Here is a 17,607-nt window from a genome sequence, read left to right on the forward strand (position 1 = left end):
CGGGAGGTGACCAGGGAGTATCTGATTTCTCGAGTATCCCTTCCTTAATTAGGCCATCCATGACCTTTTCCATCTCTTGTCACTTTGCTGGATCCAATCTCCTCGGAGCGATCTTTATTGGATGGTGATTGACTGTGTTTATTCTGTGCCTCACAATGTCTATGCAGCTGAAGCTGACTTATTGGTGGTATTCTTCTTACACAGGCTCCTCATATGTCCTTACTCTCCATAGTTCCAACAACCTTTCTTAGTAGCAGCCTTTTCTGCCATGGCATCTTCCCTGTGTTGAAGTTGCCAGCATTGAGCTCTCTTGTACCCAGATTTGTTACAGTGCCAGCAAAGTCCCTCAATCTTCTCTGAAAGCTGACCTTGTCTGGCCTTGAATCTTGATGACTGTACCAACTTTGGTACCTCTGTGCTGGACTTCGGAGGGATTTGGAGTTCATACCCAAGTTCTAGAGCAGCTACCAGTGCTCTATAGTTGTGCCTGTCATCTGTTGACAATTATCCAAGTATTTCCAGTGGTTGTCCCTTCAGGCTTGTTGCCAGATATACTGCTTTCTGCTCCTCTGTCCATCCATTCATTCCTGCCAGGAGCTCAAATTGTGCTCTATATGCTTCCCACGGTGCCTTTCCACCGAATTCCTGTGGCTTCCTTCGTACAAGATCACTCCTATTGCTGACACTCATGTCTGGGATCACACTTCTGACACAAATTTGTTACGTCTCTAGTCGTTTGTTAATTTCCGGTATAAATTCTTCCCGAGGAACTTTAGCGATACAAGTCTTTTCTTAAATAAAACTAGTTTATTCTTTCTCAATACAACTTTGCAATACACAGAATTTCCACAGTCACTTTAACTTAACACACGCTATAATTCACAACGATTCACGCACTTTACTTACGGTCATTACCGCTCGCTTGACTCAATTATTTGTCTCTATATCTGTCTATCTGCAATTGTGCCGGGTTTATATACTAAAATAGGGGGTGTCTGGCAAACATTCGGGCCTTCATGATCCTTTTAGAAACTCATCACGTGACTTCCGCTGTCGTTACACTATATTCGCCATATCCATTTCCGACGACGGGTTTCGCTCAATCCAGAGTTCATAAGGCAAGCTGGAACACAACAAATACAGCAGTTGTCTGAACACTATAAGCCATTTATTACAATTATAAGTGTTATAGTGTGAACGCCTTATCCGCATTGGCAAAGCATAATTATATTCAAACATTAATTTACATGAAACATTGTTAAAAGCCCACAGATAAGCTATGAAGTCATTGTTATTTTTTTATATTAATAACAATTTGGTTTAGAAATTATATCTCCCTTTTAGAACAAGCAAAAACAAAATCTAAAGTTAGTGTTTCGTTCCCAGTTACATGATATTGTTTATAATATAACAATTGTGCTTCACCATAGGAATAACACCACTGCAAACATTTATTAATGTACTATTTAAAACTAAGTTTGTATACATATTTTTTTTAGAACCAGAAATACCCACCGTATTTGGAAATTTCACAGTGAGAATATAACATTATGTATCCTCGTTATTGTAATAGCGTAACTTAACATTTCAAGTAAGCGATCTTATTTGGGAAACCTCAAATTACAATTTAAAGTGTTGTCCGTTTCAATGAGCACAATATGTGGAATCAGTTTTTGTTTCTTTTTTACAAATCAGAAACATGTTTTATCATATATCATACATTAAACAACATTATATATATCCTGTACACAGCCCCCCCCCCAGACATACTAAGCTAAAATTCGAGTTTCGATGCCCGTGGCACAGATAGTCTATCGTGTAGCTTTGCTCTCAACAACAGTCAAACGTAAATGTACACAGCTGAGCTCCCCGGTAGCTCAACAGTAAGTCTCAAGGATTACAACGCTCAAAATGAGGTTTCGATATCCACGGTGAACAGAGTACATATAGCCCATTGTGAAGCTTTGTGACAAAAACAATTAAAAATTATACAGCTGATGTAGGGATACTCACCACCTATGAGAAATTATGTTGTTTTTTATAAAATAAAGGTTGAAAAAAACGTTAAGTTGCTCTTTGCGCCGCCACCTAGTAGGTGTAAATCACAATTCCCATGTTGTTATTTGTTATCAAGCATAATAGCTCCTATCTGTGCCCTGCCCACTACGGGTATCGAAACCCGGTTTCTAGCAGGATAAGTCCGTAGAGATACCACTGTGGGGCAATTCCCATGTAATTTTTATATTAACTTTTCTATAATGCGAACAACCTTTCAAATCCAAACATAATTCAAAGTACTTTATCATAAATATATTCGAACAAATCTTATCTCTTACGGTTTTTAACAGATTACGTTACACACGATATTTAATATGCTGCAATTTAATTTTGTTTATTGATAAGCGCAAAGCTACACAAAGGGGTTATCAATCATTTGCCCACCACAGGTATAGAAACCTGATTTTTAGCGTTATAAGCCCTTAGACATACCACTGAACCACGGGAGGGGCTCATTTCATTTAAAAATTAGATCTGAATTTTGAGAATTTATATAAAGACGAGTTACCCCTTCTCAAAAAATTCCACCTCAAAGCATTAGCTTTCGAACATGATGTCTCCCTTGTTCTTCTTATGAAATACACATATTAAAACTAGATAATGTTAGAAATATAAATTCATTAATTTTGTATAACTTTTATTATAATGTTGAAAATTTTATTTATCCTTAATAAATAATTTGCAAGATTATTGAATTTTGAACCTTGAGCAGTCGCTCTATCCAGTTGTGTCGTTAATAATAGTTTTCCTACTTAACGAAATTTAAAATGCCCCGTTTATTTGGCTCGTGTAATTTCAATATACTGTAGTAGTATTCAGGGGCGGATCAGTATTAAAGGGTGCAGCCCGGTCGATATCACATACTGGTTAAACAGTTGAAATTTAAAATCAACTTCTGAGAATGCGACAAATGCACTGACCCACTGGTCAATTGCCCGGTGTCCCAATCCGCCCCTGGTAGTACATCCCCCAAAGAAACAAGTTTGATAAGTTACCAAATGGGTACGTTGTTGTTTCTTGCTCTTTTCGTTAATAAGTTTCCGTTTTTATTTTACTGTCACATAGTACTACACGTTACAATGTTCTCCTGCCATTTCAACTAGATTCCTAACTTTATGTCTTGCGTTGTTGTGCACTGTCTCGATTTGTTTGTACCCTTGTGGCGGATTCAGTGGACAATAAAAAGGTTTTATGTGCAAATATTCATTTTATGTGTTTGCAAACTTATCATGCCCAACTTTGGTTTGAATTCATTTGGTAATCTAATTCCTTTAGCTATGTTCCGAACAGAGAGGAGGGAAGGCTAATGAAGCCAATATAACCCCCTGAGCCCCCCACAAACGCTCGCGGGTCCCTTCGCGCCCTGTTTTCTGTAATACGTCCCGTTCAATGTTTGTCTGATTGAAACAGCATGATGAGTAATCAAGTGTAAAGGACACTTCAACAACATTGAAACAGATTTATATTTTAACATTTGTGATAAAAAACACCTAAAAGTAAGAGGATTATAAAAACATCTAAAGCTTGTGTGATTTTTTTTGTCACAAATGTTAGGCCTATTGATTTCAAGGGCATCCTCAAATAAGTGAACGAAAATCTCACTAATTATTTTCTTTTTGTTTCAGGTATTTGTACAAAACTACACAATATTTATCTGTAATAACCATTCCTAGTTTTTAACTGATTAGCTAGAAGAAAGACAATACGTCAACAGTATTCATCACCAACTCTAACCGAATAGTGGGCTTTGTCCGTAACTGTTATAATGCAAACAAGGCCTCAAAATGTAGAATGCACCTTTGGATTCACAGTGTGGCACTCTAATCACCAGGGCACACCCACCCCATAGGCTAGTGTGTGTGTCAAACCTAGAATATTAAATTTATAAAAAGCAAAGACATGGTATTTGTTGACCAAGAGACCATCTTTAATAATCAAACGATCTTCCTTCCTCAAAAAGTAATAATTAGTAATGTCGCTCCCTGTTGTCTCCAAAATTTTATCTCCTTGAAGAAGCATCATTATCTATCTTTATTGGGCAATCAGACTGACAGGAGTAAAATTAATTACATAAATATTTACTTATTATCTATACAAAGTAATTCTATCATTGAAATAAAGGTTTTCCTCAATCTATTTAACTGAATAATCAAGTTAAATAGTACTTTGTGCTATCTACAAATATTATAATGGTTAATTTAACAGCCTTACAAACACAAATTAAGTAACGAAGAACAAACACAAATTTACAAAAAATATGAAACTGATTACCCGACTAGTTTTGACGTACCACGTGCGTCATTTTCATGGGTATACTGTGTGTACAGCGACATCTAGCGAGTGTTCATACATCAGATGGAGAAAATATCACTAGCTAGATGTCGCTGTACACACATAGTATACATAGTACGTCAAAACTAGTCGGGGTAATCAACTTAATATTTTTGTAAATTTGTATTTGTTCTTCGATATTTAATTTGTCCTTTATAAAGCTGTTAGTCTTTAAAACACGTTTAATTGACTGTTCTTAACAATTAGTATTTTTGAAAAGGTTTTGGAAATGTATACATGCTTTGTTTTGCTTGTAACCCTGATGATTCTGTGGTTCACCCAGCATACACTACAAGTAATAATTTCTTATGTTATCAATTCTAGATGTAAATAAAACTGCTTCTTTGCCTTATGATTATCATCTACATAAATAAGTATCTGATCAAAATTAATCACTTTTATGTTTTATTTTTTCATGTTAAATAATAATGGAGTAATGTCCTAGTTTTTGTTTGTTTGTTATTTAGCACAAAGTTACACAATGGTCTATTTAGCTCTGTCCAACGTGGGGATTGAAACCCAATTGTTATCCTTATAAGCCTGCAAAATTAACATTGGATGGGGTGGGCTCGTTTTTAGCAAACATTAAAATGCTTTTTAAGGAAACCTTGTGATGAACAAATACAACTCTAAAAAAGTCACTGTATCCCCCCCCCCCTGCTTAATTTTAAAGGAAACCTTGTGATGAACAAATACAACTCTAAAAAAGTCACTGTATCCCCCCCCCCTGCTTAATTTTTAAAGGAAACCTTGTGATGAACAAATACAACTCTAAAAAAGTCACTGTATCCCCCCCCCCTGCTTAATTTATGTTAGTTTTTATTCTATTTTTCATCTATATATTTGTTTTATTCTTTTCTTACTTTATAGTAACTGATAATAATGTAACCTAATGTTCTATGTTCTTTTGGATGAAATAAAAACCAAACAATTAAAACTTTTCATTTGTATAATACTTACACATTATTGTATATTAATCTTATACTTGTTTTATGTTATAATGACATTTTTCTTAGATCTCAATAGTGTAAAATGGGAATATTATGAAACGCTGATTAAAAATTAATATTCTCCCTTTGCTTCAGCAGTTCCTCTCTCTTTGTAGTTAAGATTATCATCCACTGAATCTGTCAATGCAAATAAAACACATATGGAAAAACATATATTGAACATAAAATATTTGTTGATGTATGTATTTCTTTATACAGTCATCTTCACATACAAGCTTTCATTCTTTTATGAAACACAAAAAGATACAAAAGTTTTAATAAACACGATGCAATTACCAACAAAACATTCACATCATGTTGAACACCTTCATTCAACAAATCCTAATGTAAAAGAAAGTACCAAGTTGAAAATGAATCAGTTATCACTTAAATCATAAATAAAAATATGAAAAATAAAATGAAAGTTACTATTAATACTTGCAATTATTGTCACCATTAGCCCTATACAGGTGTGAAATTACAATGATTTGTGTGAACTAATTAAGAACAGTTATGTTAAAATCAATTATACAGTCATGTTTTAGGAGACCACAATGAATAGTGCAGTGGAAATGAAGTATTTGGACTGCCATAAGTATCTAGTTCACAACTTTTTATTTAATTCTGGTGTGGGAAGTTTCCAGGAACTGTTGAAATATTTTGAAATGTACCTTGAAAACCAACATTTGCAGGAACATGGCTGACCATTCCTCTGTATTGAACATTCTGGTTTGGGTAAACTGGTGTTTGGTGTACGAAAGGAAATACTTGCATTTGGGGCATGGGAAGTGAATTGTAGGGCAGTTGGTGAAACTGTTGCTGAATCATGGGAAAAAATGAAGCAGAAGGATATGCTGGACCAACTTGATTTAAAAACTTAGACTGAGCTTGAGTAACAGCCATGGGAGTCACAGGCATAACAGGTGACACTTTTGACACAGGCAACAGGTCTGCAGTTTTAGCACTAAAATTTCTATTTAAGCATTCTTCCTTTGACTTTTCATCAAGCTCCTGTTTTTTTTGCAGCTCTCTATCTTGAAGTTCTTTGAGTTTTTCTCTAAGCATTTTCAGAACATCTCCATTTTCATCATTCATATTGTCCGAACATTTCTTCTCTTGGTCAATAATTCCAGATTCTGAAGATTTTCTTGACTTATACACACTCTTGTCTGTATCATATTTTGTCCAAGTCAGATCAACTCCCCATGATAATTCTATGGAGAAAAAAACAACTTCATTAAATTAATTACTTTGTGGTAAAGTGTGTATGCATGAATGGATCAAGGATTTTTGGTATTATTAAAGGGTGTTTGCTCTTCCACCAGAAGATGAATCCTTTTGAAGAAAGTTAGCTGTCTTTACTAGTTGTATAGGTACCTTTGTTTGGTAGTTCACTGAAAGAGAGGGGTTGAAATAATAGACTAGATAGAAGGCAGCTGATCAACACCATCCACTGCCAGCTCTTGGGTTACTTTTTGTCAATGAATAGTGAGATTACCCTTCATATTACATTTCCCCCATGACTGAAATGGCAAACCTGTCTCATGAAAGATAACATTTTCTACATGGAAAATGTATTTCTAATAGCCACCTCCCTCACCCAAAGCTATCTCGACCTTGATTTGCTCTTTAATCATTGCTTTTTTTTTCATTAATACTGCACCAGTCTATTATACCCCTTTAATTTTGTGTCATTTCAGAACATGGTGCATATCATGTGATTACCCTCCACCAATCATACTGTACCACTTATACTAGCACAGGTAGCTCCCTCTACTATTCTAGCACAATCCTCACTTTCGAGAATTGGCAGTTACAAACTAAAACACTGGCATATCAGTGGGGAGGAAAATACCTATCAGAAATACATTTTCAGTGTAGGAAAATGTTAACTTCCAAAACTGTACTACCTCCTCTCACCCAAAGCTAGAATCTCACATGAAAAAGGTGGAGGGGCCAGTGAAGGCACGACAGTATTCAAGTAAGCAAATAACAACCACTGAAAAGAACAGGTGTGCCAGAAGAAGAAAGTAAGGCACACCTGTGGGATATAGCACTACTTCTGGAACAGGTATGCTCCTCGCCCAATAACAAAATGGTAATATATATATATATATATATATAGGGTGGAAGCATCATAAATAAGTAGTAAGATGAAATTTCGTCTGATAATTCAGAATCAGCCCATTGTCAACAGATACTGTATTATTTGTCCATATATGTAGTAGGTCATAGTATGTGATACAGGAATAATTAGTCATAGTAAGGTGCCAGACAATGTGAAACAGGGATAAGTGACTAGGGCTAAAGGACCATAAACTGTATATGAATAATAAAAGTTTGATATATATATATATATTTGTCTTAAAGAAATATACTATTTCTACAGTGAGCATTTAGAAATATACTGATTTATTAAAAAGATCAAATTTTCAGCATACCTGACCAGGCAACACCCACCACTAGGTGTGATCCTGAAATACAATGTACATTAATTGAAAAAGATAATAACATGTCAACTTACCCCAGTCAAAGGCAAGCAGTGCAGATAGTGTGATATTGATGTGTTGGGAGTCATCCACATACCCGCTTGAATGATCTCCTCCAAAGACTGACAAATTTGAGTAGCTAAGGACATAGTTAAGTAACGGATTTGGTATGATGAAACACTGAGCAGCCAGAGATCTTCCATGGATCTGTCAGGATACGCAAGCCGTATGAGTTGCTAAACCCAGCCAGTAAAGGTAACAGGAAATAGGTTACAGAAAACAGAGGGATTCCAGGGAATAAATAGGCGAGAACGGAAGCCACAAAAGGAGATGGTATAAGACACTTAACAATGCAGGGAATGCACAGGACAGAGAAGATTATCCAGATCTAAATATGAATACAGGTTGGAAATAGATGGTAAGAAAATGGGAGAAAAGACGAAACAACCTTACATGTAGCAGCTATCTTAGGAAGGAAGGCCTGATCCTGATAAAGGATAAAATAAGAGGAATGGTAAAGGATATGGGAAACATTAATGGCATAAACATCGGAACGACGATGACCACATGCCAGGAGGAGAAGGAAACAGTTCTTAAGGGAAAGATGGTACAAGGAACACATAGCAGTAGGTTCAAAGGGAGAACCAGACAGAGCAAGAAGAACAAAAGGACGTGAAGGACGAACAAGACGAAAGGAACAGAAAAAGATGGAAATAATCGAGGAGGTGAAAGCTTTACGAAATTGGGAAAAACAGAATGTGTTTGAAAGAGCAGCCCACCAACTATTAACTACTGACATGGACAAACCCTGATCAAACAACCAGGTAAGAAAGTGGGACAGATGATGAACAGAAGGACAAGCCATGGCGAAAGGACCACCTTGAGAAAGAAGACCAATGTCTCTGGTACAATAGATTACGAGGAAAGCTAAATGATACAGGTAAGGAAAGATGCTACACGAGGAGCGAGTCCCTGAGCTGAGGTGAGAGATTGGACAAAAGCTATGCTTGAAGATGGAGTTTGGTGACGTCTGGATGAAATATGTCCGATCGAGGTTGACCTGGACAAAGCTGAGCAGGCCAATACGAAGCAACTAGTAAAACACGACCAGGAGTGGTCTGGATGATGGAAATGACCCTGGAGATTAGTCTTAGAGGAAGATGGGCATATCTCCAATCCTGACTGAACACATCCATCCCCAGAGCTGAGAGATGTGGAACAGAAGACTAAAAGGAAGGTACTTTGGCATTCCAGTGAGTGGCAAACACATTTATGTATGGGGTTTCTAAGTGAGAACACACCCACTGAAATACATGAGGATGAAGGTACCACTCTGTAGGTAGAACTTGGTTGGAATTAATCATCAGCACCCACCCCTGGAGGAGTGGGAGGAAATGAGACATAGCCCAACGAACAGCCAAAAGTTAGAGGAAGTTGATATGGAATATACTTTATACAACTGACCACTGCCCTGAAATTGCCCTGGATTTGAGGGAAGCTCCCCAACCTACCAAGGAAGCATTTGTGAACTTTGGGATGAAGCGGAGGACTGGGAACCCCCACTGTGGTCATTTCCCTGTTGAGCCACCATGCAAGGTCAGACCTCTGATCCCAGGAGGGAGGGAGATAGGTTGATCCCTTGGATCATGGGAGAGCTTCCACTGTTTGATAAGCGTCCACTGAAGGGAACACATATCCAGTCAATCCAAGGGAATGAGAACTTCCAAGGAAGCCCAGGTCTCCAAAAGAGATAGAACCTCTCAAGCAGTGAGATAAAGCAAATGTACTGCCTTCGTGACTGCCTGCTCCATATCCCTGAGCCAAAGTGAAGAAGGTTGGGCCTGACTTAGATGTGAATTGAAGAGAACCCCTAAATGAATAAGATATAGTGTAGGGATTAGAAGGGACTTCTCCAACTTGATAAGAAACTCAACCCGAGCAGCTTCACAAAGTAGTAATCAGGTGTAATAGACTGATTGGGCCTGGGAAGAGGCAAGCAGGAACCAGTCATCCATGTAATGATGAGTTTGAAGATACAGTGAGTGAAGATGATGAGCAAATGAGTGAACCACTTAACAGAACACACAAGTAGCTGAAGCCAGACCAAAAGGCAGTGCACAGAACTGAAAGACAGCCCTTGTAGATGAACCGAAGAAAACAACATGACCCTGGAGCTATGGGAATGTGAGAATAGACATCTGTCACATCGAACTTCTTCATCCAGAGTTCCGGGAAAAAAACCACCAAAAGGAAAGGTAGGACTCCATGGTGTCTCCAGAAAGGTATTTAGTTGGGACAGATCTATGATGGGTCTTCAATCCCCCATCTTTTAGGGGACAACAAACAGACAGGAGTAAAATCCCTGATAAGTGGGAGTATGACCTGTTCAAAAGCTCCTTTGTGTAGGAGGTCCCAAACCGACACGGTGAGATGACTGGACGAGACACGATCCCGAGAAAGAGGAAAGGAAACCTGGGAAGAGGATACAAGGTAAGGAACCTGAACTGAAGGCAAAGACCCTTTGACAGAAACCCATAGAATCCATTCTGATGATATGCCAAATGGTTGAGAACTGTTGCAACCTGGTCCCCACCTGCCCTGGAAAATACATCCTGTCACCTATACTGCTAAACCCTGGAGGAACAGGAAAAACAAGGGTAAGGATAGGAATGCCTAAAATAGGGTAGGTGGTAGGGAGAAAAAGCAGGGGCATGGAAAATTCAAACTAACGAAGCTTGGGCGAGGACAGCTGGACAAAACATACGAGATGCCAGAAAGGACAAGGAGGAATGTAGCCTCACTACATCAAACTTATAAGTGAATCAAAGTCCAAGATTTGAGCCCCACCAGGGGAGAAGAGGATCCAGATGCTGGTAAACCAAAGAATATCTGTCCAAACTAGTAGGTACAGGGCATACCCGCACCCAACAGCAATTTATCAGCAAAATGTTGAGCATGAACTCAGATGTTGGGCTAGGGAGGAAAACATAATAATCAGAAAGAGGTTTGTCATCCAATAAAGTAAACATATGGAGCAAAGTAAACACACATCTACACCCTGTGAAAGTGAGGACTGTACTAGAATAGTTAATGGAGCTACCTGTTCTAGTATAGGCAGTGTAGTATGATTAGTGGAGGGTAGTCACATGATATGCATGTTCTGAAATGGTGCAAAAATAAAGGTGTATAATAGACTGGTGTGCTATTAATGAAAAATTTTTTTTAGCAATGCTTGGAAGGCAAATAAGGTGAAGATATCTTTGGGTGAGTAGAGGAAGTACAGTTTTAGAAGATTTCAATCCTATGACTTGCAGATTGCAAGTACCCTAACCAGGCCCCTCACTTTAGAGCTCAAGAAGTATTACACAGAACATGGGCATTTTTATTGAAGGTATTACAAAAAAAACATATATAATAAATGAATATATCCAAAACATACGTAACTTTCATTCTGTGAAAACCATATAACACATGCACCAGTAAGGAAGCAGTAAGAAATATATAAAAAGTTAATTTTTAATATACAAAAACTATTTCTGACAACACTTTAAAAAGATATAAAAGAAAGGTTTTATTTACTCACCTTGCTTAGTTGAAACAGTGTTCTTTTTGGATGAGCCTGTTAAACCTGAGTTATGTTTTTTGTGCTCTTTCCATGTAGAGGATATATTTTCAGCTTCATTTCTACCTGAATCCTCATCAGTCTCTATTGTTATTTTTCCTGTATGTGGACAAGAAAAGATAACTATTACACATAATACACAATGATATTAACTTTAAGTTATACCAAAGTTGCAAATACTTTTACATGCCATTCCTGTCAGACAACTTATTAGTTTAACAGGTTGCTCTCAAACAAGCAAAGCATGTTCATGTAGCATTTATACAGATATCATAAACACATTTAATCCAAATCTATACTGCCCACTGATTGAAAAACACTATATTTGCAAGATGAATTTTAATTCCTACTGACCGTACATTAAAATTAATGACAGTAACTAAAAAGCAACCTTTTTTAAAACTTTATTATGAAGGGATAGATCCTTTCCTTAGCTTCTTAAAAATGTGACTGCAAAAGGCAGTTATATTTTCAAAGTTATCTTTTGTCAGCATTTGTATGATTCATAAAATACATATCCCTGCTATGAATTGTCGGAGAGATAGTGTGTCCATGTTTCTTTGTAAACATTAAGACCTGAGATCATAAATCATATTATAAAGTGTATCCACTGTTGGTAATTCATCTACCCAAGTTCTCTAACAGTTCTAGCAGCATGGCCTATTATATTAGAAATATATTAGGTTGTACACAGCTAAATTAAGGTTTGTTTTGTTCACAAATATCCTTCTAATACACCTAAGTGTTTCATCCAACTTATAAAGACGTACATATAAAACCTTCTAGTTATATAAAATGTATTGCATGCTATTTTGTATGAGGTGTATATAAAGCCCATTAAAACCTTTCTGCTACACCTAAGCATTATGTACATCCTACCTGTAAGAGGTACATATAATGTCCATTAAAGCTTCCCTGCTACACCTCAGTGTTACATACATCTAACTTGTAAGTGTTACATGTCCATAAAACCGTTCTGCTACACCTAAGTGTCACTTGCATTCCAATTGTAGGTAGTACACATAACATCCATGAAAAGCTCCTTATTCTGCCTAAGTGTTTAGTTTCTCTCTAAATAGGTAGCTTGCTCTGATCAGAAGTTAATTATGTGTTTACTACTTGTAAAACAGTTCAAAACACTTCCATATAGACAGGCTAGAATTTAAACTACTAGCAGTTTTGGAGGAATACATACCTACAGTGTGAAAATGTTTCACAAGACTATATGAAAAATTCCAAGTTGAATAAGTAATGCAAATAGCCTGAACTTAACATAGCTGCTAAAGTGTGTATTACTGGATGTACAAAGATATATACACAGTCAGAAGTTTACACAGTTGCTAAAATATACACTGGATGTATGAATTTAAAAATTCCCCATTCAGTAGATGTTTCAAAATTATGCTTAAACCACTAAACAATCTATGGTACAAATTTTTCTTATATAAAATTAATTTTATGATATATAGATATGTAAACTGATGCATTGCCTTGACTTGCCAACTAGAATAGGAATGTATCATGTTTTAGAATCTGAAAATCCCATGCTCTTGTCATTCCATGTGACACATGCTTAATCAAATTGCACGTACTTATTTAGAAGTTCTAATCTAGTTTGATTAAACAATACATAGAAAGAAAATATTGACCTTTTTGACAAATTTTATTTGAATTACACTAACATATTAAATTTACAAAGACGCACAGAAATTTTTATTTCATATTAGTTCAAAGGTACTTTAAGCTATCATTTGTGTGCAATGGATAGTGGTAGGAAAAATGCTTCATATAAATAAGTCATATAATAGTGATAAGAACTGAAATCTCTATATATGCAATAATATTTCCATATGTCCAATAATTAATATTTAAGTAACCATGTACGATACATGTTGAGCATAGAGTATCATCATTTCAGTTAAGTTTCCAGCAGATACTTACATATTCATAAGTTAATTCACATACCCATAAGTAACAATTAATATAATTTTAAAAGTTTCTACTACTTGTAGAAATTCAGACCCCTAATTTTTTATCAATTTGTTCATCATACAAACTTTTGTTTCTTTTTTCCTCATACACGTGTTTCATAAATGACATACAATTTTTCAATTCATCCCCTTCATATAGGTTAAACTGCACTTTAAAATTTCAGCTCTGATGCAACAGTTAAAAAAGGTGGAGTTATAATTTTTTTTTTTTCAGTGAATAACAGTAACAAAAAAAAATGCTAGTCTGCTCTAAGGTTCAGGTTCACTTCTGAAGTAGCACTAAAAATTATCTTCCCACCCTGAAAATGTGTTCATAAATATGTGAAAATGTAACTGACAAAGTAATACGTATCATATAAAAGTACTAGATGACTAACAAAATGAAAAGAATAATTAGTTTCTAGTGAAAACTTTTCACTTACCTCAACAACTTTTTTTTTTTATTAGTAGTTGATTGCCTCCCTTTTTGTTAGACATGGTTATACTCCAGTATGCATTAAGCTATGTTAATTTCACTGAAGTTCTAAATATCAAGCACACATACACAATTGAAAAAAAGTTGAACAAATATTTCCTAAATATTGTATTGGCCAGATTATAAGGTGATGTTTTTTTATTAATAATTAAGCTGTAAAATTCATAGTTGCCTTATAACCACAGCCAACCACAGGCCTCTCCCTCCTAATCTAGTCTGTTGCATTCCTGAATGTCCAGATAACATCCTTCTCAGGCTGTCCAGTTACAGTACTGATTTTGCTGACCCAAAAAAGGGACTTTATCACCCTCAATTTTTTCTTTTTCATTGTTTCTGAAAAATGGGGATCGCTTTATAATCAATATTTCCCTATAATCGGGCCAATACAGTAGTTTACGGGTCACAAAATACACAACTTCATATCTCAAAGTATACTTTTGTGCTCATTATTCTGGTTATTATCTTATTAGCTAAGAACATCCTGAATAAAGGAATATAGTAAAAATCAAGGTGGGAAGTAGTTTTTATTGAGCTTAAACTTTTACTGTACCTCTAAGAATATAAAATTAAATACAGAGGAGTAAACCATGAGTTCTAACTTTAAAACTCTAGTTTTGACAGAATTCTGAAGTGATTTGGAATAAAAAATTTTTTTGATAATCTTTTTACCTTTGATTGACTCAAGTTCAGATATCCGTCTCTTTAAAAGTGATATTTTTTTTTCCACCAGTTGAAGTTCATCCACAGGATTTGAATCAAAGGAAGTGAACTCAATCATTTGACTAAGAACATTTTTCCTGTGATAAAGGTTTAAATTTGAACATACATTACTAACTTATCATCAAAACTTTTAATTAAAACTAACATTTGTATAAAACTTGCCTGAGATTGTAGGCACAGATTTGTAGTTAACATTAATAACAATAAAGAAGTTTCATCCAGAAAGTAACCAATAGCTGTATCTTAAAATGCTGCTTTATTCATTAAATTACTATATTAATCATGGTCTCTAAGCTTGTACCATAAATAAATCTGGTAATAAAACACACTTGTTAAGTTTACATGCATCATTTTTATTTTTTATTTCATATCAGTTTTAAATACAAAGCATACTAAAATATGCAATGCACTCACAATGAAAAAAATCAGTTTTATTTTAAGTTTTAGGAAGTAAAACTTACAAATAAGACACAATCCAAAACTTAAACACAGTGAACTCAACCAGAAGTTGAACTGAGTAGTAGACTGCTAAATCTGGTATGTTCACCGACTACCCTGTCAAAAGTATATTAAGATCTAGTCACAGAAGAAAGTTTGGCTTGAATACCTTGTTGCTATATCAGAAAGCATACTCTCAACTAAAACATTATTTCAAATATCAGTTAATATTCTGAAAACTGGAAGGTTGTGGTATGGCTTTTCAAAATTATCTCCTCCAGATATTGTATATTTTGGGGACTAAGATATGAGATGTGAAAATTGTTACTTTGCAACTTGGCATGGTGGTATGTGTTTACTGTTAGTGATAATTATCCTGCTAAAAAAATGCAGTAGTCTGCTGAACAGAATACTATGGTCCCTCTACCATGCTCTTCCAAAATCTCTTTATATCCACAAGCATTCATAGATAGGTCCCACACCTAATGTACAGAATTTAACCCACACTGTACTTCTTTGTTTCAAATACTTACACAAGGGCCATTTGTAATAGCCATCCCTAATTTTGAATTAAAAAACATGACAGAAGGTTGGTAAACAACAGCCTCTGCAACTCTTAAGCTACTCTATATGAATAGTGATATTTGACCATCACTCTTATGGTACATTAATAAACTCTTAAAGTTTGAAGTGTCATTTTGTAAAAGTGAGATGCAAATAATGAACTCTAGGATTCACAAACCAGCATGCTAATCAAAAGACCAAGCCTATCCCCCACATTAAACACCCCCACCACAATATTTAACAGTTAGTACAACACAGTTACATTAATAAATTGTCTGCCTCTCCAGTTCCATATTTAAACACCAATTTGAAACTGATTAAAAGTCACATTACTCTCTTGTCTACCTGTTGCTCCATATCTGACCATCAATTTAAAACTAATCAATCCAGAAAATCTGTCAAGAATGCAGTGCTGATAGTTTTACAGAAATAGAAAGATTCTGAGATAATTGAGAGGGTGAAGAACAGTTTCTGAATCCTTTCTAAAGTGCCTTCATTGCATAGACCTCTCAGAAGATGCTAGTTCACACATGTTCACCATGGAGGATGTTATTTCATAATACATTTGATGCAACTATGCTTTGTTACTTTTCTCATAGCCCTAACATCTCCAATGCTTCAACAACACTTCCATCCAACTAAAAATTTTCAGATGTTGAAATATCAAGTATCTGATATTGTTTATTAATCATATTTACAGTAGCTTGAATAGGACCAAACATAGGAACTATTTTCTCAACCAGTTTTTCAACAACCTATACTTTCAATCTTTTTTCAAAAACAATTTATTTCACCATGTATTTCTATCATGCACATTCTGCAATGGATAATAGTAATTTACTTATTAGGCATTTCTTTTTTATTAACTCTATAAGATCCAGGTGTGTCAATTTGTTGTACTTGTTTTAAGGTTTTAATGCATTGAAAAAAAAAACTTCCTGAAATAGTTTGAAACTACAGAAATTCTTTCTAGAAGTTATGCAGCTTCTTCCAATATTAAAAATATCTTATTTCGATATGTGATATTTGAATGAATTTGAAGCTTTCAAGTTTTGAAAAGATTTCATTGTAATATTTTAACATTTAAGAAAGTTAAAAATGCTTACCTTTGTTATAGATTTTAACCACTGATTTTTATGCCTTCCTACATTCTTTAACAATTTTCCTATAAAGTTTTGTTTGACGAAAGTGTAAATTTTATCCTTGTTTTGATTGCAAGAATAGCGCATGTAGTTTCACTGTGTTTATAATCACTGGCATACAATAAAAATAACTTTTTTTTTATCATACCAAAATTATAAACAAGCCATCTTTTTATTTTAATTAACTCTTTCCATAACGGGTTGATCAATGTGACTGACTTTGTAACCATAAAATGATCATCAGTTTCCATACTATAATTTTTAATATGTTTTGTTTATCTTCACAAAATTAGGCAAGCATTCAGTAAAAATTAAAAGTCTTCTGTAAATAAAAATTTGATTTTTAATTAAGTGATTTCATGTTAAGGTTAAAAATACTTTTTTTATCTGAAAATTTTCAAATTTCACTTGCGTAGCCTCCAAAACCTCCTAAATAAATATTAATTAATGTTTCATCTCTTATTTTCTTTACCCTAACTTGGTTGGTTTACTCAACCTTGTAACCACCATAAAAAATGCAAAATAAATCTAAATTATCCTTTTTTTTTCTTTCTAAAAAAACTGCAGACTGTGACAGAAAACTACAATTATTTATACTAAGTAGCTTAAGAATTTTACATCAGAGAACAGGAAGAAAATTGGAAACCAGATTGACAGAACACATTAAAAAAACCATTCCATGTTTTTCACCATTGCAACTCAAAAAAAACCATAGTATATCTATTAAAAACATAGTCATTTTAAACAAAGAACCAAACATAAACAACAAAAATCAAGGAATCCATTTT

The 17,607-nt window shown here is 35.0% G+C and overlaps 1 protein-coding gene across 2 annotated transcripts in view; it reads right to left on the bottom strand.

Annotated features, from left to right (window-relative positions):
- Positions 1–5,566: 5,566 nt before the first annotated feature.
- LOC106462805 overlaps positions 5,567–17,607 on the bottom strand; it is a 41,688-nt gene continuing 29,647 nt past the window's right edge. Inside the window, exons 11-13 of one of the 2 annotated variants that reach the window (XM_022390154.1) lie at positions 14,625–14,752; positions 11,451–11,588; positions 5,567–6,592 (exon numbers count right to left, since the gene is read on the bottom strand). In XM_022390154.1, coding sequence (XP_022245862.1) covers positions 5,997–6,592; positions 11,451–11,588; positions 14,625–14,752 — 862 coding nt within the window. In that variant the 3' untranslated portion in view covers positions 5,567–5,996. Of the gene's footprint in view, positions 6,593–7,902; positions 8,075–11,450; positions 11,589–14,624; positions 14,753–17,607 lie in introns of those variants that run through there. The other variant, XM_022390155.1, reaches the window with a different exon arrangement.

Source organism: Limulus polyphemus, unplaced genomic scaffold, assembly GCF_000517525.1.
Source record: "Limulus polyphemus unplaced genomic scaffold, Limulus_polyphemus-2.1.2 Scaffold1256, whole genome shotgun sequence".
Lineage (NCBI taxonomy): Eukaryota > Metazoa > Arthropoda > Merostomata > Xiphosura > Limulidae > Limulus > Limulus polyphemus.